Source organism: Spermophilus citellus (genome assembly GCF_964194105.1).
Source record: "Spermophilus citellus genome assembly, chromosome: 15".
NCBI classification, from domain to species: domain Eukaryota; kingdom Metazoa; phylum Chordata; class Mammalia; order Rodentia; family Sciuridae; genus Spermophilus; species Spermophilus citellus.
Window position 1 is genome coordinate 16,181,954 of NC_138195.1, and position 26,293 is coordinate 16,208,246.

The window sequence follows — 26,293 nt, forward strand, 5'->3', positions numbered from 1 at the left end:
CTTAATAGTAACAATAATGTAACAATGATCAGCAGATGAATTCCCCCCAAAGAGGAAGTACACTGTGCTCAGGGCTTTTCGACTGCTGTGGATGCATTTGAGGAGACCAGCAGAAGGGCCCCTTGAGTTGATATGTTGTTGCTTCTCATGAAGAGAAATGTAAAGTAAATCCTAAGCAGTTAACTGGTGTGTGTGTGTGTGTGTGTGTGTGTGTGTGTGTGTGTGTGAGAGAGAGAGAGAGAGACAGAGAGAGAGAGAGAGAGAGAGAGAGAGAGAGAGAAAGAGATTTCACATAGAGGTCTACAACAGGCAGCAAGGCAAAGTTGGCATGAGAATGAGGGGTGGAACCACAGGTGAAATGCTGGCATGGGGGACCTTCTTTCTTCCAGGGTCTGCAAGGGCTATTCTCTGTGTTCTGTGGTATGGGGATGCTTCAGTCCCAGGGAATCTGTGGAGTCAGTGTGACTGACTCAGAGGTCAAGTTCACAGGTCTCTCTAGAAGCTATGACTTGGTACTGTTCTCTTAGGCACTGAATCTGGTTGGGCTGGAAGGGGTTAAAAGTTTACAGACTTCTCAGAGTCTGCTTCTTCCTTCCCCCATCCCACAGTAACCACCCTGGGTGTAGATTTTAGGGGCGACAGAGACTGTGCCTCCTAAAGCAAGGCTCCAGTGCCCCTCTGTGAACCTTGGAGAATAAGGCTGTCTCCTGATTGAGGCCCTAGAATACTGGGGAGTCCCTGTGGACTGAGTCTTCCTCCTTACTTCTACCCAGTCCCCCCCACCATCTTCCTTCCCTAAGCTCTGAGACCATAGACAGGTTCTGAGCCAACCTAGGCCTCTTTCAAGCTCTGGCCTTCTAACTGCTTGATTGTTATCCTCCCTGAAGACTGACAGGTATAAAGCCAGTGAATCCCTGAGCTGTCCACGTGAGACCATGTACAGTGCAGGGAGGGACAAGAGGAGACAGCAAGATACTTCTGTTCTTCCCCGGATGAAGCTGGTTCTTCCCCGGATGAAGCTGGTTCTTCCCCCTAGAAGCCTAGCTGTGGAGTAGATGACACTGATGGGATCTTGAAGGTGGTTGTTCAGGCACCACCTGGACCCTGAGGAAAGCAGGTGGCCAGCCCTGAGCAAACACTTCTGTTTGCATTTGCTTCATGGGTGGCTCCACAAAGTACAGCACCCTGAGCACTACCACAGAAGAGTCACCGGTGCACCAGGACAGTGAGTGCCCACACGGGGGTCTGGCTGGTGTAGACTTTTCTCCTTGACCTCACTGATACCCAGTGGGGCTGGGCCTGGGGCTCTGCAGCCAACAGGCCATTTAGTTCTGGGACCTATTTAAGGGAGATGTCTATGGCCCTGCATCTCAAGTCCTGAGTAACACAAGTTCCTCTCCCAGTTTGGGGTGGTGGCTGCTGCACCTCACTGTGGTCCTGGGCCGTAGATCCTCTGTAACATGGAGTGCTAATGCCTGGGTTTTGCAAAGCCCAGGGTGCCCAGGATATATCTAAGAAGTAGGATGACCCTGGAGCAAGAGGTAGGAGAGGCTGGACAATGTTCAGCAAAACTGATTCCAATTTCCCATGTGTGCCTTTGTGATTCCAGAAAAGTCTTACCTTTGAGTTCCAGAGAGGGGAAGGAAAAAAAAAAAAAACTTACCATGAATTTTCTACCTCTGAGCCTTTGGACCCACCCATTCTGCAGAGTTTTGAGGCACCAGACCTAAAGGAGACTATGTCATTTTGCTTGTGTTCCACAAGCCAAAATTCCATCACAGGGCCCTTCTTACTGCAGGGGAGGCTGGTGGTACAGAGAACACAGGTTGCATCCCATGCACATTCCTTGGGTGTCTCCATACTCTCAGTCTATTCACAGGCTTTTCCATGTAGGCCTCTCTGAACATTGTTCTGGTCAACACAGGAGGGCTGGGCACAGAAGCTGGGGTGGGAAGAGGTGGCAAATTATTACAATTTTATTTATTTATTTATTTGGTATAATTCATGTAATTGTTTCTCAGTGAACAGTATAGTAATGCTTGGCACATTCAGTGTTGTTTGGGCATCAACCCTTTTTTTGGTTCCAACACATTTCCATCACTCCAAAAGGAACTCTATTACTATTCCTGTTTTCCTTCCCCCTGCCCGGGCAACCACCAGTCTGCATTCTGTCTGTGGATTTGCCTATTCTGGATATTTCATGTAAACAGACCTTGCACCTGGCATAACTCAGCAATCTTGTTTTCAAAGTTCATCTACTTTGTAGCACATGCCAGGATGTTATTCCCTTTTAAGGGTGAATAATATTCCTTTATATGGATATACCACTTTTATGTATCTGTTCATCTGTTGATGCACATTTGGGTGTTTTCCACCTTTTGACTTTATGAACAATGTTGCTGTGAACATCGATGTACAAGTATTTGAGACCCTGTTTTCAGTTCTAAGAGTGAAATTGCCACCAGGCACAGTGGTGGTGGTTCATGCCAGTAATCTCAGCAGCTCAGGAGGCTGAGGCAGAAGGATGGCAAATTCAAAGCCAGCCTCAGTAATTTAGTGAGGCCCTAAGCAACTTAATGAGACTCTGTCTCAAAAAATACAAAGGGCTGGGGATGTAGCTCAGTGGTTAAGTGTCCCTCCGATTCCCAGTTTAAAAAAAAAAAAAGTATAATTGCTATGTCCCACCTACGTTTTGGTTTTTGAGGAAATATAAACCGTTCTCCACAGTGGCAGGATCATTTTACATTCCCACCAGCCATACACAAAAGTTTACAATTTGTCCACACCCTCACCAACACTTGTTAATTTTTGCTATTCAGTGTGTTGGTTGGTTTGATTGATTGATTGAGTTTAATCCTAACGTAAAGTAGGTACAAAGTGGAATCTTTTTGTGGTTTTGATTTGCACTTCCCTTCTTACTAGTAATGTCCAGGACCTTTCCATGTGTTTATTGGTCAGTTGTGTATCTTTGAAGAAGTATCTGTTCAAGTCCTTTGGCCATTTTTTTTAATGGGGTGGCTTGTAATATGGTTTACTTTGGTCTGGTTTCACCAAGTTGGGCGTCTCAGTCAGTGCCCCAGCCTCCGGTCTCTCATCATAAGGGGTCACCTGATGTCCTCCTGTGGGCATCGATTCACCATTGCCCCTTGGGAGCGTGAGGTTCTCAGAAGACCTGGACTCTAAGGCCACTTGAAGCACAAAGGTCGGGGAAGGAATGGTGTCACAGCTAGTGCAGGAGAAGCCAATGCCCTGGAACCTCCCGGTAAAGGACAGAGAAATGGGAAAGTGCCAGGAATCAGCAGCCTCCACCCCCACCCAACAAGGCAGACTACATAGGAGCCCAGGGCTGCCCTCTCTCACTCAGCCTCTATCCAGACTCTAAAAATAACCAGGCAGATCCGATATAAATTGATTACCGTAATTGTAGCTGTGATGTCATGCTCCTAGCCCTGGAGCCCTATTCCAGAGATGGCAGTGCACACAGAGGCAGTGGCCTCCTCTTCTACATCCCTAGTCTGGAGGCCAGCCTGGGGCTGGGAAGGCCTTGACCAAGGAATGGGAGGAGGCTTTTACGGGCCCCAGCAGTCTGATTTGGTGCAGGGGACTGCAATTGGTGGAGAACTGGTCTCCCTTGGCAGGTGCTCTGTGTCCAGCCTGCCCTAATGGGGCTCCCAGGAAGAGGTTCTGTCCCCATTCACAGCTAGAGATGTCGTCAGAGAGGCTGAGCACTGAGCTGAGCCACACACAAGTAGTGAAGAATGTGGGCTTGGGCCCCACCCCCACCCCCCCACCCCCGTGTTTCTACTTTTCCTATCATGTTGAGATCTCTTCTTTGGATCTGGGCTCATGCTGTGTCTTATTGCCAGAGTCCTAGGAGAACACTTGTGGTCCTAATCCTGTTCCCGTGCCATGTCCCTCAACCCCAGGGAGCCTCATAGATCAGAGCCTGCCCCAATCTCCCTCCCACCCTCCATCCTGCCTCTCAGCCTTTGGTCAGGAGGCTTATTTCATGAATGTTCCTGCACAAACTTCACAGGGACTCAAAGAGGGGCAGAACTTGAGCTGAGGGAAGCCTTCACTTTCAGTGCCACCCTCTCATTTTGCCGATGGGGAAACTGAGAGAGAGAGAGAGAGAGAGAGAGATGAGTTGTCACACCTGGGGTATCAGTTAAGGACCTGTAACAGGACTCTCTTCATCCCCTTCTCTGCATGACCACTCAGGTCCTGGGGTGGGGTTCCCTTTCATTCCTGGAGTCGAAGCCTTCAAGATCTTCACACCCAGAAGCTTAATCACAGGCCCAGATGCCGGTGATATGCCCCCAGTACTGGTGTGCCATGGTGCCTCCAGGATCCCAGCTGGTCTAGCCCCAGGCACTGGTAGGGCCAGAACCTGATCTCTCAAAGGCTCCCCAGCTTCCTTTTCTCCATCCTCCTACCAGAGCAGACACTGGGGCCTTCTTTGTGCCTTCCTCCCCAGAGAGACACCTGCTTCTGCTCTAGACACTGCGGTGGCCTCCCTCCTGAAGGCTGTGGCTGCTATTGTTTTAGCCCATGATGAGGAGGACACATCAGAATCATGGGGCTGGCCTTCCAGCCACCTCCTGAGAACTGCAGCAGGGCCCAGTCTTGCCAAGCTGGCTGCTGGCACAGGAAGACTCATTTAACCTAGTCACTTTCCCAGGTGCCTCTTATGGATACTGTGCCCTCAAGGAATATCCTTCCCCATTCTCCCCCTCCCCTACTTTCCCAAGGTGCAAGTTTTGTATAACTCTACTCAAGTTTAAAAGCAGGAGGGCCTCTATACCAAACTTTGCAATATCCACCTTCCCAAGCGTTGGGTAACACCAGGACCTAGTGAGGGTGCAGGGAATAACCCCTCCATGCTCAGTTCTCTTCTGTTCGGTGTGGATGGGCATGGGAGACCTCTAGCCCTGAATGGGTGCCTGGAAGGTGCTCCCTCCACACAAGTGGCCATTATTTGCCTGACCCTAGTGGGCAGGCACTGCCTCAGCAGACTTCCTCCTGGTCTCACCTTTCTGGGCCTTCACCCCATTTCACTGAAATATCAAAGAGTCAGTTTGTACAAGGAGGTTCTTGAGGCACCTGCATTTTTGAGGAGGCTGAGGGAAGGTTACTTACAATGGTGACTTATGGTGGCATTTTTTTGGACTGGGACCTCGGGCAAGTGAGTTGGTGGCCTGGAGTCCCAGGTCTCAGGACCCTGGCTTTTCTGTGTGTGTACAGCTGTCACGGAGCAGAAGAGCCTGGGCTAGACTCTAGCTGAAGTGCTAGCTCACTCTGTGTGTCCTCGGGCAAGGTACTTAACCTTTCTCTGCCTCAGATTACTCCTCTGTGGGACAGGAATCCTAATAGCCCCTACCTCGGACAGTTGGTGGCTTGATGCATGTGACGTATTTAAAACAACCCTGTAGAAATCTTGGTTAACATCGAGCAGGACAAAAAGGGTACTGGGATGAGGTGTAAAAATGCTCAGGACCAACTCGTGGCTTGAGGAGCTTTGAGATATGTGGGGTGACTGGTTTGTTTAGATTAGCATGTGGACATGCTCTGAGTCATAGTTTCCTGCTGGGTGCACGGACAACAGCTGCCCAGTTTGGAAGCACCAGGGTCACAGCCAGTGACATCTTATCCCTGTTCTATTGAGGCTGGTGTAGCATGCAGTTGACGGGGGTCAGGGAGCACCACAGAAAGCCCTGGAGCCAAGGGGGTCTGGTGACCTGCACCCGGTCATTGGCAGGCCACTTGGGTGGTCAGTCCTTTTCTAGTCATTATTTGCCCTAGGAAAGAAATTAATTGTAACCTAATTGGCAGTTCCTTTGCATAGAAACCGGAAGGAGCTGCCAGTGAGGCTGGTGATTAAGTTGGTAGCAGCTGGGAAATCACATTTGGGCAAGAGTGTCCATCATCTCCTCAAGGCCACTGCAGCTGGTCTGGGTGGGTGTGGAAGTGTGGGTGGTGGCGGTGGCACATGCTGAGTGCAAGGCTGGGGCCCAAGACCCTCAGAGCAGAAGGTTGGGTCTGTGTTCAGAGGACAGTCCTGAGGTGCCGGCTCCCCCAACGCCCAATTACTCTCAAACCTTAGCCCTGTCCCAGAGCCCTTCCTCAGCTACAGCAGAAGTGAGGAATCCTCATGGCCCCTGCCTCTGACAGTTGGTGGTTTGATGCACGTGACCTGTTTAAAACAGCACTGTAGAAATCTCAGTTAATATTGAACCTGACAAAAAGAGTGCTAGTATAGGGTGTAAAAATAGACGGGACCAACGTTTGCTGATGACCTAGGGGTGTAGGAGAGAGGTCCCAGTTGCAGTTCCACTATGAGTGTGAGATATGAATGTGAATTCTGCACTGACATTTCCCAGCACTGAGTAGGAACAGAGATGTCTTCATTCTCTAGAGGGAGCTCAGGTAACATGTATGAGAAAGAATTCTACACAGTTTGAGAGATGTGCCTCGGGTATACAAGGATAGCTGTGGCTCCTCCTCTGTCCAGTTGCTCTTACAGGCTACCAGCCGCCCTGCTGGCTGGGGTCGCAGTAGGACAGATGTCTTGAGAGACACTGCACTGCATCCTGGATCCTCTGCTTTACTCCATGTAGAGAACCAGACTGGAGGGATGATGTGGCCAGAGCCTTGAGAGTTGTATTGTGCTTGAAGTCTGAGCAGATGAGCCAGGAGAATTTGGGGCAGGAGACTTAGACAGAAGCCTTGGGAATAGGAACATGGAGATCCCCATAGTTCATTTCAGGAAGCCCTGACATCCCATGTGTACTAGGATAGCTGCTGGTTCCTCCTTCTGTGCTGGGCATCTAGGTTTCTCTTACCATGTGTTCAACCCAGACCAAGATAGCCACTCATGGTGCCTTCAGAGGCACAGGCTTCCTGCTGAGGGTTGTTCATAGAATTTTGAAAAGAACAAATCAAAATCTAGGGCTGAGGATGCACTGATGACTAGTATTGAACAATAGGAAAATAGCTGCCTCAGACAATTATTGAGCACCCAGTACATACACTAAGCTATCTATACATCTGCAGAGAGTAGCATTTTCTTGATGGTTGTGCAGAGGCTTAAACTCAGGGCACCAGGTCTGAAACAAGCTGTCAGACTTTCTACAAAGGTAGCATTGGCTTGTCAATACAGCTGGGCCAAGATCCAGAAGCCCAAGCATTGGTTCCTATGTACCATCAAGTTACTAAAGCCTGCCTTATGCCTTTCCTTTACACCTTCTCCAGGGCAGGCATCAGGGAAGTTTCTGAGATTCAACAATAAGCAAGACAGACCCACTGCTGGCTCTGTGAGTGTTTATAGCACAGCTTTCTTAACACATCTAGCGAGGGCCAAGTCTGGCAAAGTTGCTTTCACTTGGAAGCCCTCAAAGCCATGAGAATGGTAGGTAGTGATGGTGGAGGTGGTGGTGATGGTGGAGAAGATGGTTATGAGGGAGATGGAGATGATGTTTGTGATTACAATGGTGATGATGGGGATGGTGGACATGATGATGATGGTGGTGGTAGTGATGGGAATGGAAGTGGTGGGGATGAGGATGGTGACAGGTGCTGTTATCTGAGAACTTCATGTGCATTGACTCAGTTTAGTTCCTGACAGCCCTGTGAGATGGGAACTTTGAGTCTCCTTGGGTGCATAGGAGAAAACTGAGAAACAGAACCTGTATCCCTTGTCCAGACCAGTGCCCTTACCCTGCCACACTTGGTGTTCTCCATCACCCTAAATGGAGTTCTCTCTTGCCTGCACAAGCTGCTCAAAATGCTTCTTCTGCCAGGTTCTCTAAATTCATGACTTTCTGGCCCCAAGCAGCTGGGCTTCTTATTCCAGCCAGCATTTACCACCTGCAGCTTTTTCCTCCTGAACTGTTCTTACTATCTCCATTGCCTTCAGCCCACTCTTCCTGCCCCTCTGTCCTGGCTGGGCACTGTCTCCTCTTCCCTGGGTGCTGTACCCCTTAGGACAGCTGCTTCTCTGGTTTCAATCTGTGGATGGCTCTCCTGCCTGCCTCTCAGTCTTTTTCAGAATGGGCAGTTTAGGTCTGCCCAAGCCCCTGAGAAATAATATTTTAAAACTGATAACAGAGACAGTAGTGCCACACGGAATCAGCAAAGCAGGGAAGCACCTTCCACATCAGGCACACTAGACATGCCCCGGCCTCCACAGGCACGCATGCTTCCTACACTCTCAGGTAAACATGGCCCCCAAGGCCCAGGACCCTTCAGGACTCCTAGAGCTGGTACTTCCCTCTCAGGCCCTCCTCAGCCACTGCTCGAGCACAGTACAGCCATCTCCTGTGACTGGCAGACAGAGGGTACATCACAGAGGTGTCCAGTACTCCTGCAAAGCAGTGTCTTCTTTCTTCTCTGCAGGGCTATCAGGGGACTTGGTGTGACTCTCCTCAGGGTTCATCCCCAGGATGCTTGGCGTGGAGTACCCCCACCATCTGCAACACCTCTGGCTCCTCAGATTGCTCCCACCCAGGGTTTCCACCCATTCAGATGGAGCAGATGCATTGACTGAGCATCAACATGTGTGACAATGCAGGCTGTTCTGACCCTTGGCCCATATTACCTCTGCATCCTGTGATCAGGGGAACAACAGGAAGAATACATACAGACTCCAGAGTCCACCTTCCTGATAGTCCTATGGAGGGCTACGGGCATCCCATTGTTGGCAGCCTTACGTTCTAACATGTTCATCTCTGAAACCTAGGAGTACTCACTAGGGAAGGGGCCATCTGTCTATTCCTCGCCAGCAAGCTCCCTGCCCTGCATAGGGACTGTGTGTGTTCAGGAGCCCTGGTCATTTGAGTCTATTTCATGACCGAGTAGAGGCTTCCAGGATGGCTGTTCCCTTTGCTACTCAAGGAAGTGCTCAGGACCCGTTTGCTGTCACTTCTCCCCAGGTGGGTGGGCAGAATGGATATTAGTTCTTTCTATATGGCACTCCTAACTATCCTGGGGACCATTCTCTAGAGGTATCTAGATGCTTAAAGGATGTTTCTGCCCTAGTCCTGCCAAGAGCATGGTATCGGGAAGGGCACCCCCAGCTGCATGAATATTCCACACAGTTGGGGAGGCACCAGGAACATAGCCAGTCCCACCTGCTCTCATTGCAGAGACTCAGACAGCTCTCTGAACTCTCTGGCTTTGGTTCTTTCACCCTCAGAATTGTGCTAGTGAGAAACCCCAGGAGGATGGAGTGATGAGTGAGAAAGAACAAGTCTATTCCAGGAAGAGAACTGGGGGACACCTGTCTGCTTCATACAAGTGCCCTGAAAGTTAAAGGAGTGGAGGCCATCTAGGTTAGGGCTTGCAGTGAAGGTTGGAGCTGGAGCAAGGCTCACCTGGGGTAGCAGGTGGGACTTGGGTCGGTGGGGAGAGCAGGAGGGAGCTGCACCCTGGGCAGAGCCAGTGCTGAGGCCTGGAGTCAAGGAGCAGATAATGAGAATGTGTAGGCAACAGCTGCACATCCAGGCTGTGGTTGTGCGGGAGTGACAGGGTGCGCTGCACATCTGTAAGCAGGCCAGTGCTCCCCAAAGGCACAGGAAGACACCTGGGAAAACAGATGAGTGTGGTAGCTGCCTCACACAGTGGGAAGCCAAGAAGTCACTGAATCTCCAGGGTCAGAGGCCATGAGTGTATCCCACAGGTGCAGGGAAGACAGGGAATTGGAGAAATGGAGCAGGATATAGTTAATCCAGCATAAGAAGCCAATGCCTCATGGTTGTTAGTAGTGCTTCTGGGGTTGGCACCTTGCATGTGTAGATAGAGGCTTGGAAGGGGAAGGATTCCGCATTAGAAGATATTCAAGACTGACCTGAGTCTAGGCTGCCTTCTATGTGGGACCTTGGGTGGGTCCCTGCCTTCCCCAAGGCTGAATGTTTGTGCTGAGTCTTGTCCTGGGGCCTCAGATACCCACCTAAGGCACTTGGATCACAGCCACACCATGAGCCATGGGCTCCTTTGCCATCAAAAAGTAAAATCTAGTCGGGCACAGTGGCCTACACCCGTGATCCCAGCACTTGGGAGGCTGAAGCAGGAGGTATTTTATCATTGTGATGGTATAAGACAAAACCCCAGGCCACTTTATCATTGTATTCCTTCTCATTATATTTAGTTCTTCCTTTTGATTTTAAAATAAATTTCAACCCAAATAACTTTTGTGGGCCCTGGCCACTATACACATGCCACCTGCTAGGGCAGATCGGGTGCCACCAGGAGCACACAAGCAGCTGTACCATGGCTGCCTGTCAGGAACTGAGGCTACCTCCTCTGCAGGCTTCCCACCAAGGATTGGTGCAGGTGAGCAGGCCAGTGTGTGCCCTCAGGTCTCCCCTAGTCCTGCACGCCATTGTCTTGTGAGTGACTAGCAGCCAAGGTAGGAACTGCAGTGGAATCCAGTGTGCCAAGGTCTTTACTCCGTCCTGTGGCAAGCAGCCCTGTGAGTCAAGGGTGAGATGCCAGATGAGCTGAGATTATGGCTTTTGCTTGACCTCAGTCCTGGCAAACGTTGTAGCTGTGGGCACTTCTTTAAAACTGGGCTCCCCCAGCAAGACACCAAAAACACAGGCAACAATTATAACAACCACAAATGGATTGGACTACATTAAAAGTAAAATTTTCTGTGAAGCAAGGACACAATCAATATGTATTTCATATAACCCATGGAATGGGAGAAAATATTTGCAAGTCATATATCTAATACAGATTAATATCCAGAATCTAAAAGCACTACTATAACTCAACAACAGAAACCCAATTCAAAAATGTGTCAAAACATTTCTCAAGCAGAGATTTACAAATGGCCAATAAGATCATGAAAAGATTTTCAATATTACTAATCATTAGGAAAATGCAAATCAAAATCACCATGTGATACCACTTACCACCCATTGGGATGTCTACTATCAAAGAAATAATAAGCAACCGATGCTGGCGAGGATGTGGAGCAATTGGAACACTTGTACACTGATGGTGAGAATGTAAAATGGCACAGCCACTGTGGAAAACAGTATGGACATTTCTCAAATAGACCTAGTAATTCCTCTTGAGTATATACTCCAAATAATTGGAAGCAGAGTCTTGAAGATATATGTTTATACTTATGTTCACAGCATCATTATTCATAATAGCCAAAAGGCAGAAGCAATTACACATTCATTGATGGACCAATGAATTAACAAAATGTGGTACACGCAGTATTTGCCACGGCATATTGTTCAACCTTAAAAAGGGGAGTAAATTCTGATACAGGCCACAGCTCAGATGAACCTTGAAAACATTACTCCAGGTGAAATAAGCTTATCACCACAAAATACATACTGAGTGATTCCTCTCAGATGAAGTTCTTAGAGTGGTCAGAGTCATTAAGACAGAAAATTGAATGGTGGTTTCAGGGGTTGGGAGAGGAAGGAAGAAGGAGTTGATATTTAATGGGGACAGAGTTTGAGTTTACAAGATGAAAGTAGTTCTGTTGATGGATGTTGGTTATGGTTGTACAGTTATGAATGTACCTAATGCCATTGAAATGTTCACTTAGAAATGGTTAGCTGGTCAATTTTTTGTTGTGTGTATTTTACACATAACCATTTAAAATAATTTTAAAAAACAGATTCTTATTGCTCCCTCCTCCAGAATTGTCATTTGCAGTAGAGTATCCCATAATCTATGCTTTCTTCCTAAAAGCAAAATTAGATGACAGTCTTGTGCAAAAGCAGCCTGCAGCTGCACAGAGCACCGTGACCACAGGGCCTCTGCAGCCCGCTGCAGGTGCCCCACCTGTGCGTGCGTGCTGTGGTGGACAGCTACCAGCTGGCCATGCTCCTTGGTTACCGGTAAATCATTTCCTGAGCTGAAGGTGAGTGGTTTTATTCTCAGCCTGAGGTTTGTTTGCTCAGAGCTGGCTGCTGGGCTCATCAAGGCCACTAGTGAACTGGAAGACACTGCACGTAAGCTCAGGAGGGCCATCTGCACAGTGCTGTCCTGCTGCTGATTGTCTAACAGGCTCCCCGCACCAGTGAGACCACCCAGAGGGTCTGATTTCACCCACCTCCCCGGCCCAGCCCCTGCTGTTCCTTTTCAGATTCTGACCATTTCCTAACCGTGCCCAGCCCTTTCATACTCCTGTCCATGGACCCACTTCTTTATTAGTTTATTTGTGGATTCATTTATTGGCTCACTCACTCATTTGTACACTAGTTCATAGGTAGAAGTTGATGGATGTGGCTGGAAGGTGAGCTCTTACGTAATAGTAGGGTGAGTTGGGGACAGATGTGGCCCAGCTTCAGGACCTTGGTGAGGTGTTATATTCTGCACACAATGGGCAGAAAATGCAGAGCACTACATAGAGGGTGCCATGGTCTTACTGTCCCTGGCTGCTCTGTTGCAAGTGGCCTGTGGGGTTGAAAGTGGGCCCAGGGAGCCACACATGACCTAGAGGACGGAGCACGATGAGTTGGGCTGGAGGTGGCCGTGGGGATCCAGTGAGCTAGTGAAAGGGGTGAAAGAGGAAAGGTTCTGGGTGACTCAGGTATGTGGCCTGAATGACTAGGTAGGATGGTACCATGATGGGGGTGGAGCAGAATGAGGGGAGCAGGTTTAGTTGGGAAAGTCAGATCATTCTCCAAGCCAGACTGAGATACAGGAGTTGATGGATAATGGCTATGACAAAATCAGGGACAAAATCAGGGCTGAGGGTGGAAATGTCATGGTCATCAGCATAAAGAGTAAAGGATGGCTGCTCTTTACTGGGAAAGAATATAGACAGAGAACAGGTAGCTGACAGTATCTAGAGGTTAGGCCCTTGTGCTAGTCCTTTTTTGTTACCTTAACAGGATACCTGAAGCAGGTTTCTTTATGTAGAAAAAAAAGGTTTGCTTTAGCTCACAATTCTGGAGGTGAAAGGTCGAGCAACTACATCTAGCAACACCCTTCTTGCTGGCAGAGTCCCAAAGTGAGGCAGGGCATCCCATGACAAAAGACAGGGAACATGTGTACATGTATATGTATGTGTTCATCTGGTTTGCCTCCTCTTATAAAGTCACTAAAATTCAAGCATGGGAGGTTCACCCTAATACCTTCATCTAATCCCAATCATTTCTAAACACCAAAGTCAAATCAAGTGTCCATCCTGTTAATACATCACGATGGGGATTAAATTCAACATGTGAAGCCTTGGGGGACAGATACAAATCACATATAAACCATAGCAGCTGAGGAGGAGGAGGAGGCGGCCATCAAAGGGGGTGAGCAGGCATGGATGGAATCAGAATGATGCTGGTGAACACCAAAGAGGAGGTCCTCAGAGCAGCCAGAGAGGAGAGAGTGAATACCAGGGGGTAGGGGCAGCTGCCAGAGTGAGCACAGAGTGCTCAACAGAGCCAAAGAAGCAGAAAGTCCAAGAGCCCTGCCTTCAGAGGATTAAGAAAATGACCAACCACACAGAATTCTCTACCCCAAAAAATAAATAAATTGCCAAGATTAAAATAAAACTGTTTTGTTTTGTTTAAAAAAAAAAAAAGGCAAGCCACAGACTCCTATAACAATGAGTGGGATGGGGAAGGAATGCTTTTTTGGGGAATAGGGATCAAACTCAGGGGCACTCAGCCACTGAATCACATCCCCAGCACTATTTTGTATTTTTATGTAGAGACAGGGTCTCACTGATTTGCCCAGTGCCTCATTTTTGCTGAGGCTGGCTTTGAACTTTGGCCATCCTCTTGCCTCAGCCTCCTGAGCCACTGGGATTATAGGAACGCTTTTAAATGCCAGTTCAGTTGAGCAGAGGCCTCAAGGCTCCTGATTGCCCGTTCAATGTAGACAGTCTGTAAAAATGTATTCTTTTGTGTCAAATATTTGACTACAGTAAAGAAAAAACAGAATGGGAAGTGGGAGGGGAGCAGTGAGGTAGATGGGTCATGTCCTGAGAGCATGACTGCCCAGCTCTAGGCTGAGGGACCCCCCACAGGGACAGCTGGTCTGCACTAGGGAGAATCACCTCCTCATACCCTGGCCCCTGAGGAGGAGCCACAGATGTCTGTTTCCCATTCTCAGGAAGATGATTGCATTAGGAAATCGTCTGTTAAGAAAATTCTGCTGGGTCATAATAAAACTGTCATCTGCATCGTCTGCCACTTGTCAAGGGTGGGAGCAGGGCTGGTGCCTGAGAGGGATTCTGCAGGAAGGGTCTGCCCTGCCCAAGCAATGGAGTGGCTTCTAATTTCACCGAGTGCTTGAACTGTACCATTCTTGCAATTGTTTTTCCCTTCCTTTGAAGTTCTGAATTCCAGCGTTTATGTGGCCATCCTGAAGAGATGTTTAATTGTCTGGAGCTGCATTTGTGTTTATGCACAGGATGGCATAAACTGTATTTCCTCCGGTCAACTTACTATGTTTGTGCCAGTGTCCTGTGAATAGCAGAGGTGGAATGAGGGCCCTAGGGCATCTACAGGGAGGCCTGCCCAGGTCTGCCCTGGAAGGGTCAAAGGGTAGCATGATGACCACAGATGATGGTGGTGAGGTCCCAGGAGCTTCAGGTGAGCCGCATGTGGCTTTCAGCGGGCATTGGGGGCAGCCAGAACTCTGTGCAGAGCTAGTGACGGTCAGCCCCTGCCTCAGGCAGCCCAGTAGGCATGACTGGAGCATACAGTGCTGGGGCCATGCTTAGTGTGTCTGCACTGAGTGTACGAAAGAAGGTATGCAAGAGTGGGTGAGCGGCAGCATGAAGATATCTGTACTTGTGTGGGATGGTGAGGGTACAACAGTGTGCAAGACTGTGACTGTGACAATATGTGTGACTGTGTGTGTGCTTATATATGAAAATAACGTGCCAGGGGCATTGCTGCACGCCTGTCATCCCAGCAGCTCGGGAGACTGAGACAGGAGGATCGTGAGTTCAAAGCCAGCCTCAGCAAAAGTGAGGTGCTAAGCAACTCAGTGAGACCCTGTCTCTAAATAAAATCAAAAAGGGTTGGAAATGTGGGTCAGTAGTTGAGAGGCCCTGAGTTCAAACCCCGGTATCAAAAAAAAAAAAAAGAATGTGAGAAAGTATGGTGCAATGCCTGTGTATGAAAGAATGAGTCCAAGACAATGATGTATGTGTCCGTCTGGGTCCAACCAGAGATAGACCCATGTGGGCAGGTATTGAAACTGCAGCATTTTAGCTAAAAGTTCCTAACTTCTGTGAAAGAGTAACCAGAGGCATGGCAGAGCCCTCTGATGTACCCTTGAAGAGGAAGAACACCCTCCCCAGCAATAGTCAGAGCCTGCTGAAGGAGCTGGGTCACAGGATCAGGGCTGGCCAATGTGATGGCACAGAGCAGAGACTGTGACTAACAGACGAGAAGATCATTTGGGGGATTTTTGGAAGCTTGTTGCTGGGCTTGGGCATGGGCTGCACAGAGACCAAGGGACTGCAAACTTTGGGCATACGGCTAGAGTGGAGCATCCTGGATATATCCATACCCCTTCCCTTCAGACTGCCAGGCAGCAGGATCCAGAGGGCCAGAAGACACATGCATTGTGATAACCAGCAGAGTAGAATGCTCAGGATCCAGCCATGGACCTGAAAATGTACCTACATGGACAAAGTGTATGACAAGGCTTGTGTAAGAGCGTGTGTACATGTATAGGAGGCCGGAGCTCAGGACTGGTTCCATATGCATCCAAATATGAATAAACTCAAAATCTCAGGCAAGTATGGATTATTGGAAATTATCTTGCCAGGCTGAAAACAGGTACACAATCAAAACAAAAATCACAGCTGGGTGACTGTGTGTCATGGTTTGGATGTGAGGTGTCCCTTAAAAGCTCACATGTGAGACAATGCAGGAAGGTTCAGAGGAAACAAGAGTCATGATCCAGTGAATTAATCCCCTGATAGGGATTAACTGAGTGGTAACTGAAGTGGTAGGGTGTGGCTGGAGGAGGTGGGGAGCTGGGGCATGGCTTTGGGGTTATATATTTGTATCTGACAAATGGAGACCACTCTCTCTGCTTCCTGATAATCCTGTGAACTGCTTTCCTCTGCCACACTCTTCTGACATTGTGTTCTGCCTCACTTCAAGCCCCGGGGAATGGCCTTCTGTGGACTAAGACCTCTGAACTGTGCCCTCAAATAAACCTTTCTTCCTCTACAGTTGTTCTGAGTGGGCCCTTTAGTCACAGCAGTGAAAAAGCTGACTAAAACACTGTGTGTACCAGATGAAGTCATCCATGCTGGCTAGCAGGCACTGTGTTGGGTTTACCTGTGAAGGTGATTTTGAAGGAGGCACTGCCCCAAGGTGACATCACTATACCCCATTGAATAGTGAAACTGAGCCCTTACTGAGGTGGGGCAATGTGGAAGCAAATGGTATCTTGGGCAGATGTGCCTCCATCTTCATTTCTGTCTGCCTTTTGCAAAGAGGGAGCTGTGCCCAGCAGGTGTGGATTGACAGTGAGAGGTTGGTAATAATACGGAGAAGTGAGGCCCTGTATGCACCTGCACTGGTTGTTCCTCCTGTCCCCAGCACATCCTATCTGGTTCATAGTTAAATTAAGGTCCCTCTTCTCTGCAGAAGCCACCCATCCCTATGATGCAAAACACCGACCACACTTCGCATCTACATATTTTAATTGGCTGCATCATTTGTGGGGCCCCTTTTTCTAGAATCATGCAGAATTTCAAGATAGTGGTAGCAGAGCATTAAACCCAGCATGAACCTTCCAAGAGTAGGTCCACTGAATTGTCCAGGCTGCACCCCTGAGACTGGCCCTGCACCCACCTCCTCATCTCTTCCCTTGGACCATGTGTTTCTAACTAGAAGTGTCTTTGACAAGAAAGAACATTATAATGCCGAGCCCTGCCACAGGGACCGCCTGGGAGGCATTTTAAATGCATTTAAGACTCTTTCTGTTCACAAACATTGCCCGACCCACAAATCCCTTCTGGCAGTAGCGACACTGGGCCCCACATGATCCTGCAGGCCCAGGTCTGCAAAGCAAGGGCCAGGCCAGCCCGTTCTCCCTGGACATGTGGAATTTTTTTTTTCGGTGGGGGGTGGAGTGGGCCTATCCCACCTCCCAGCCTCTACCACTGAAGGTAGCAGTGCATCATGAATCACTGGGAGACTCCCAGATGGAATTTGCCCTTATGGCAGGAGGGGTGTACTGAGCAGGGCATTCCCCCTGGCATGTGCCCAGCTGCTCTCCTGTAGCCTCCAGGCATCACAGAGCTGTATGTCATCAGCTGTCCTTTCCCAGGACCTGCCCTGAAGCTGAGAGTCACCTGCCTCATTGTTAGGGAGCAGGTAGGAACCTGTGGTTCTCTTGGGACCCAGCCCACTCAGCTGTCTGCCTGTGCTTCCAGCTATTAGATGCCACGAGGGGAGGCTTTGTCCTCCTGGGCCACTGGGAAAGGAGAATAGCATTGGGCGTGTGTGGGAAGCTCTGCTGTGGCCCCTCAGGAGACTCTGGTGGTTGGGGCCTGGCTGCGGGTAGTGGTCCAGTTGTGGCACTCCCTCTCCAGTATTCCCCAATGTGATTTTTTCTGGGACCTCCTTAGTTTCCCCTCTCCTTGGCAGTGTGAAATTCTTAGTAGCTACAGGGAGAGGATATATAAAGAATTACAATATAAGCCCTGCTTCCCAGAGGTCATGGGCCTCCCTCTTCCCATACCCACCTCTTCTATGGAGGGGCTTTCCATGAATGACCTTCCCTTCCATTCTTTGGCTACAATCTATCAATCCATCAGTGCAGGGCGGTAGAGCATGGTAGCCCCACTATGGGACGGGCAGGACCAGAACAATATTCCATTTTATGTCCTGCCAGGACCAGAGGAAGGCTTGCTTCAGGTTGGCTTTCCCATCTTTGTTGTCTTTGAGGTTCTCTTTGAGAAGCATCCCGCAGTGCAAGAAGCCTTCTCGTTTTCTTACTACTTTGGAGCCCCACGTGGTCTTGCCTATTGCCTATTTGCCTCCCTCCTGTTGCGCTTCATTGCTTTCCCAAATCCCAGAGGAGAACCCATGCAGCTGCCTAATAGACATCTTCTGCTGGTGCCTGGAAGAGGGGCTGCTGTGAGGAGAGTGGCACCTAGGTGGGAATTAACTGATTGAAAAGATAAGTCAGTCCTGCGGGAGTATAGGGTTTCTGGTATCTGCTTTGTGTGTTGATATTTTTGTGCATTGTAGAGTTATTTGAGTTTATCAATGTGTTTTAAACATTTTTGCCTGTTTACTCATCTTTTTAAAAAAATGTACTTTTTTGATTGTGGAAAAACATATATAACATAAAACTGACCATCTCAAACTTACATTTTAAGGGTACAGTTCAATAGCAATAAGAACACCCACAGTGTTCATGGTGTTATGTAACCATTACCACCATCCAGCCACAGAACTTTTCCATCATCCCAAAGTGAAACTCAGAATACCCATTAAATAATAATTCGCCATCCCATCCCCAGCCCCTTGCTACCTTGGGTTTTTATGAGTGTGACTACTTTAGGTTTCCTAGTAAGTGAAGTCATACAATATTTGTCTCTTTGTGACTGGCTTATTTCATTTAGCATAATGTCCTTGAAGTTCGTCATGCTATAGCGTGCGTCAGAAAATCCTTTCTTTTTATCTTTGCTGCCTGTACCTCAGATAGGGTAATAATTTCCAGGATATATAAAGAATTTTAACCCCCCCCCACCAAAATCAAATAATCCAGTCAATAAATGGGCAAAGGAACTGAACAGACACTTCTCAAAAGAAGAAATAGGAATGGTCAACAAATATATGAAAAATATTCTCTAGCAATTAGAGAAATGCAAATTAAAACTACACTGAGATTTCATCTCACTCTAGTCAGAATGGTGATTATCAATAATACAAGTAACAATACATTTTGGCGAGGATGTGGGGGAAAGTACACACATATATTGTTGGTGGGTCAGCAAATTGGTACAACTACTCAGGAAAGTGATATAGAGATTCCTCAAAAAACTAGAAATGGAACGAGCTAGTTTGACCCAGCTATCCCACTCTTTTATAAAATATCCAAAGGATTTTAAATCAGCATATTATAGTTATACAGCCACATCATGTTTACAGCAACTCAAATTAACAATAGCTAAACTATGTTCCCATGAACAGATGAATGGATAAAGAAAATGTACTGTATATACATAATGGAGTATTACTCAGCCATTAAGAAGAATGACTTTATGACATTTGTTAGTAAATGATGGTCCTGGAAATTGTCATCCTAAGTGAAATAAACCAGTCCCCCAAAGCCAAAAGTTGGATGTTTTCACTAATGACATGGAAGCTAACCCACAATAAAGAGGGTAAGGAAAGAATGGGAATTCAATAAATAGACAAAGGTGAATGAAGAGAAAGAAGAGGGGATAGGAAAAGGAAAGACAGTGGAATGAATCTGTCATAATTTTCCTGTATACACCACAGTGAATCCCACCATCGTGTACATCCACAAGAATGGAGGTCCTAATTAGAATAAGATATATCCCATGCTTGTATAATTATATCAAAATGGATTCTGCTGTCATATATAATATAAGGTAAAAGATAAATAAAAGAATTTCCTTCCCCTTTTTTAGGGGGTGCATTACCAGGAATTAAACTCAGGGGTACTCATCCACTGAGCCACATTCCCAGCCATATTTTGTATTTTATTTAGAGATAGGGTCTCACTGAATTTTTTAGCACCTTGCCATTGCTGAGGCTGGCTTTCAACTTGAGATCCTCCTGATTCAGCCTCCTGAGCCACTGGGATTATAGGCATGCACCATCATGCCCAGCAAATTTCCTTCCTTTTTAAGGTAGAATAATATTCCATTGTATATACCATATATAGCACATTTTGTTTATTCATTCATCCATCGATGAGCATTGGGGTTGCTTCCACCTTTTGGCTATTATGAATAGTGCTGCTATGAGCATGGGTGTGCAGAAGTCTCTTTGAGACCTAACTTTCAGTTCTTTTGAGTCTATTCCCAGAAGTGGAATTGCTGGGTCTGATGGTAATTTCATGTTTTCAGGAACCACCACACTGTTTCCTACAGCTTGCTGTTCTATTTCATTCTCACCAATGGTGAGAGAATTCTTACTATTAAACAAAACACTCTTATTATGAAAATCATTGGACATACCCCAGATTGCAGCACAGTTCATGAAGCTCCTTTGTAGTCTCATCCAGTCACAGCCAAGGTCAATTTTCCAGCTTCCTCATTGCAGCTGCACCTCTGCCAATAACCACATTGGGGTTTTATCAGTTTTTTAAGGCAAAATTTGCAGAGGTTGAAATGCACAGATATTAGCTGCACAATGTTGACAGATGGATATGGCCACATGACCTACCTCCTTATCATTTACATTTCCCAGAAAGTCCCCTCCTGTCATTCCCAGGCAGTCAACCCTATCCCAACCCAACAGACAACCAGTCTAATAAATTACCTAGATCAGACCACGTGTCTTCCTTCTGTCTGACTTCTTCAGCATGGCATGATTTCCACGAGATCCATCCAGACTGTTATACCAGTAGTTCATCCCTTTATATCGATATCATCCCTTTATATCATGGTATAGCACTGAGGCTCTTTCTAGCTCTCAGCTATTCTGAGTAATCCTGCATTTACAGTTATGTCATTTGATGGATGGATGTTTTTTTGTTTCTATTGGAAAATGGAATAGAGTTCTGGGTCATATAGTAGGAATGGGTTTAAAGGTTGACTATTTCGTTAGGAAGTTCTTTCTTTGTTTCGGGCAGTTGTTGCCTGTCTTGCTTGTCTGTCAGCATCTCATACCCTTGAAAATGCTAGCTCTGTGTGGTTTATTATTTTTTTTTTTGTTAAAGAGAGAGTGAGAGAGGAGAGAGAGAGAGAGAGAGAGAGAGGAGAGAGAGAGAGAGAGAGAGAGAGAGAGAGAGAGAGAGAGAGAGAGAATTTTTAATATTTATTTTTTAGTTCTCGGCAGACACAACATCTTTGTTGGTATGTGGTGCTGAGGATCGAACCCGGGCCGCACGCATGCCAGGCGAGCGCGCTACCGCTTGAGCCACATCCCCAGCCCTCTGTGTGGTTTATTCAGAAGCCACCGTGGATGCGCCACTTGTGTGTGACTCAGGTGTTATGACACTTGGTTAATTAATGATACTGAAGCGGTTTTATACATCCTCCCCTTCGTCCCTCCTTTTCCTTTTCTCTGTTTTAATGTAGTGTAATTTTAGTCAGTGTTTAGGTATACAAATAATTCTGTGTTCACATTCTTTGGACTAAAAGTTAGAAATTCCTGCTAAGCCAAGCTATGGAACCAAACCTAGGAGTCCTACAACAGATGAATGGATAAAGAAAATGTAGTATATATGCATAAGAGTATTACTCAGCCATAAAGAAGAATAAAATAATGGCATTTTCCAGTAAATGGATGGATGTGAAATAAGCTAAATAAGCCAGTCCCAAAATACCAAAGGCAGAATGTACTTTCTGGTATGTGGATGCTAACCCACAACAAGGGAGGGGAATATTAGAAGTTCTTCAGACTAGACAAGGGGGAATGAAGGGAAGGGAGAGGGATGGGAATAGAAAAGACAATAGAAGGAATTGGACATATCTTTCCTATCCTTATATATGAGTACACAACCAATGTAACTCTACATCATGTACAACCACAATAATGGGATCCGATTTGGAACAAGTTATACTTGTTGTATCTATGTATGTCAACATATACCCTACTGTCATGTATATCTAGAAGGAACAAATTTTTAAAAGACCATTATTAAAACATCTGATCATTTAAGAAGTATTAATTTCATGACTTGCAAAGAGAAATTATTTATGATCCTTCAAGATATCAGGTAAATATGTATTAGTAGAGTTAAACTATAGAAACTTATATCACTTTACATGTTTTTATACATTATAAAAAAGACTTTAAAATAAATTCTGAATATACCAAAAAAAAAGAAATTCCTGCTAAGATCAGAGTTTTAAATTAGTGATGTTTTATTTTTAACCCATGAAGAAGCCATTATTTCCACCCTCCCTCACACACTTCCTTGCTTCTTGTAGCTCCCCTGGGCCTCTACTTCTCTAGAGATGCTTACTGGGAGAGGTTGTATGTGGACCAGCCAGCTGGCACGCCCCTGCTCTATGTCCATGCCCTCCGAGATGCCCCTGGAGAGGTGCCCAGCTTTCACCTGGGCCAGCACCTCTATGGCTTCCATCGCCCACGGCTGCATGAGAATAACTGGATCCGTGTCCAGGAAGACACTGGCCTTCTCTACCTTAACCAGAGCCTGGATCACACTTCCTGGGAGAAGCTCAGCATTCGCAGTAAGAGAGCACACCCCACCTCTGCTTCCTCCTCCAGCCACCCTCCCCAGGGCTTTGGTGGGTAAGGGTATAAGGGGCCAGGTGAGGCTGGTGGCCAGGCAAGGGACTCCCAGAAGTTTGGGGCACTGATGATCCTTTGACCTGCAGAAGTTACGAGCTTAGAGACCGCTGGGAATGATTTGGGTACTCTCTCCAGGACTCAGAAGCCCTTTTCAGTGAGGTTAACCGTGAGCTTATGGAAGAAGGATTCAGAAGGGTTGGGGAAAAAAAATCCCAAGGATTTGATTTAGCTGATGACCTGGAACTGGAGAAGCAGCAGTTCCCAGAAAACCCATCTTCCCACTGACAGCAGACTCCCCTTATACCTGTTGGGGACTCTAGGCCTGGCCAAGGTCTCCAAGGAGGGAAGCAGAGCAAAAGGAAGACCTGGCTGGCTGCACAGACCAGGAGTCAGAGTTGCAGCCAAGGCCACATGCGACCATGGCCCCAGGTGGGGTGGAGATACATCCAGTGCTTTGTGGTAGGAAATGTTGATTACGGACCCAGTAGCTCCCCCTTCCTGATATTGCCCTGACGCCTGGCCTCACTCAACCTTACAATGGCCCTGAGCCCCTGTCCATAGGTGAGAGGCAGGTCATAGGTCACAAATACAGAACAAGTGACACTGCCCAGCATTGGAAGAATGACTGACCAGTCTTCCATGGCAGCCAAGGTCACACGATCCCTTGGTGGGGAGTAGGGAAGGGATGGGCAGTTCTCTTCCAGGGCAGTTCCTGGAGGAGGGGGCTATGATATGGGCCTTGTTTCCAGGTACACTTAGTTGCCGCCATCTTCCTCTTGAGCCCCCAGTAGGAAACTTGACGAACTCTAGAGATCCCTAGTGGGGGTCAGGGTGGAATTTGTTATGGGCCTGTGTTTTTCAGAGCCCTGAGCCATGCACTGCCTAATTGAGCTCAGATCCAGACCTTGTTGAAGTGACTGTGGTTCCTCGGCAGTAGAACCTGATAGAAATTCCCCTCTAGGTGCTGGGGAAGTCTAATCACAGGATATGTCAAAAATAAGATCACCTGGGGAAGTCTGTGGTGTGTGGGGAGTGCTGCTAGTCACCATATACTGTAGGAGCCAACCCTGAGAAGCGGTCCACCTGCCCGAGGTCCGGGAACATTAAACCTAATGCTCCGAGGCTCCTTGAGGAGGGTCATTTGAAATGAGAGCTGAATTGCAAGAGGGTTGGGCTTGGGGGGCACTGGTGCTCCAGGCCCTAGGATCCAGCCAGCAAGATGGGGAGGTGGCGACTGGGGCTGGGAGCCCAGCAGAGTCCTGTGGACCACAGCTCTTGCCCCCTCCCATTCCCCATGACTTTTTCTCTCCCTACAGATGGTGGCTTCCCCCTGCTCACCATCTTCCTCCAGGTCTTCCTGTCATCCACACCCCTGCGTGAAAGTGAGTGCCAGTGGCCAGGTTGTGCCCGCGTGTACTTCTCCTTCTACAACACCTCCTTCCCAGCTTGCAGCTCCCTCAAACCCAGAGAGCTGTGCTTCCCTGAGACGGGCCTTTCCTTCCGCATCCGGGAAAATAGGCCCCCTGGCACCTTCCATCAGTTCCGCCTGCTGCCCGTGCAGTTCTTTTGCCCTAACATCAGTGTGGCCTACAGGCTTCTGGAAGGTGAGTGCCTGCCTCATGGCGCTGCAGGCCAGATGCAGTGCTGTGAGCACTTAGCATAAGCCATCTGGTTTACTGTCCACCACTATTTAACATTCCAGAAATATCTCTTGGATGTCTGCTGTGGGCCGGATACTGTTCCAGGAGCTAAGGAAGCAGCAGTGAATAAACAGGCTGGCATTCCACCTGCTAGGAAGTTCCCTTTATACGAGAGATAACACCTATGAACACACCAAAGAAATCAGATGGCTTCTAGAAAAAAATGAGGTGGGAGGAAAAGCAAGGAGACAGGGAGTGGGGAGTGGTGGAGACCACTATCTTTAATTAGGTGGTTGGGGCAAGGGCCCCTGAGCAAAAGTGAGTCCGTGCCAGGTGGGACAGATCTTGCCCCTTGGAGGGTACCACAGTGGGACCCTGTGTCATCCATGTGGAGTGCAGAAGAGCAGAGGTTGATGGGAACAGGGTAGGTCCAGTTCTGGGAGTAACTTTCAGATCTGTGCACCCTGAGAGACACAGGGAGTCTCTGTAGAGCCTGTGGCAGTGCCAGGCATGGAGCAGCCTTATCCCATCTGCTGGGGAGAAAACTGAGGCAGGGAGGCAGAATGACCCATCTAAAGTTACAAGGCAAGAGGTATAGAGCTGGAATGCAAATCACAAGTTGGGAAATATTTGTGCATTGACATCAAATCATATGCCAAATGTTCACCGTGTTTGTTTTCAAGTGGTAGAACTATTGGCTCTATTTCTCATGTTCTGAAATGAGCAAATATTATTTCTGTAATTTAAAAGTTGCTAAATATTTTTTTTTTAAATGAGCCATGGCCCTGCAGCCTCCCCACACAAACCTACTCCAGATGGAAGCTGGGGGTAAGATGGTGTGAGTGCATCCCAGGCCTTTCCTGTCTAATTGGGGAAGAGGATTCTCACACTGCTTCCTCTCCATCAGCCTGAGTGAAAGCCAGAAAAGAACAAAACCACACATCGCTGCAAATCTGGGCTTGTGACACAGGGCTCCCTGCCCCTATGGAACCAGGGGCTCCCTGCCCCTATGGAAGGTGGCATACAGAGCCCTCCCACGAACCAGCTCCTCTTACTACCAGCATGCCTATGAGTTCTGGCAATGACGGCAATGCCCCACCCACCCACCCATTCAGCTGCTCTGGGTGGGACCCTGAGGAAAGCAGTTCACCCTGTGCTCAGCCAGGTGGTCACTTGGGCTTCCGGTCTGCTTGGTGTACAGGTGAGAGTCTGCCATTCCGCTGTGCTCCGGACAGCCTAGAGGTGAGCACGCGCTGGGCCCTGGATCGTGAGCAACAGGAGAGATATGATCTGGTCGCCCAGTGCACCGTGCGCATTGGAAAGCATGAGGAGGAGGTGATGGTGCCCTTCCCTGTGACCGTGTATGATGAGGACGACTCGGCCCCCACCTTCCCTGGAGGTGTGGACACCGCCAGTGCAGTGGTCAAATTCAAGCGGAAGGAGGTGTTTGTCTTGCACCTGCATGTCTGTCATCCCCATTCTTTCTGTTTGTTGTCTGTATCTCCATCCAAAGTTTATCCCTTGGTCTTTTAGCCATCCAACCATGTGACTGTCCTTTCATTTGTCCCTCTGTCTGTCAGGCTGTCTGCCTACCAGCAGTCTGCTGGGTCCCAACTTGAGAGCAGGGTACCCTTTGTGCCCAGCTTGAGTCTGACCAGGTGGACCAAACGGAGTGTGTCTGGGGCACACTTTTGATCACCTGTGCCTCTGCACCCCAGCAGGGCTTCTTGCCAGGCGAGGCTACACTTCCAAGAAGGCCTTCCCCAGGCCCGTGCATAGGTAACCACCCTTGCACAGGAGGGCCTTTAAGGCGTAAGGGAAGGAGCTGGGTATTGGAAAGACTGGATTGAAGATCCTGCTGGGATCTTTCTGCATTGCCCAGGCGGATCCCTGCCCCACCCTTTTCTGTCCTGGGGTGATGGAGCGCTACTGCCACCTGCTGGGTCTCAGACCATAATGCAGTCAGTCCTATCCGCAGGCGCAATGGAATGGAGAAGCCGGAACCACCTTTGCCTTGTGTTGCCTTTTCCTGCTTCTCCGGGTACTGCAGGTGCAGGTTTTGCGGGGGATGGGTTGGGGCTGAGAGGGAAGTTCATCATGTGGTAAAGAACACATGATCTTGGCAGGGCAACCTTGGGATGACCACAGGGAGCTTGGTGAACGAGCTCCAAGGTGCCCTGTGGCTTTCTACACAGCCCTTTCCAACCTGGTGTACAGAAGATGCTTGGGGGAGAGCACTTGGGGGTACAC

General features: G+C 48.1%; 1 protein-coding gene across 1 annotated transcript in view; it reads left to right on the forward strand.

Moving 5' to 3' along the window:
- RET (ret proto-oncogene) overlaps positions 1–26,293 on the forward strand; it is a 60,765-nt gene that overhangs the window by 4,186 nt on the left and 30,286 nt on the right. The window contains 3 exon segments of the mRNA XM_081268010.1: positions 22,079–22,342; positions 23,720–24,007; positions 25,245–25,486. Of these exon segments, the coding sequence (XP_081124136.1) occupies positions 22,079–22,342; positions 23,720–24,007; positions 25,245–25,486 (794 nt within the window).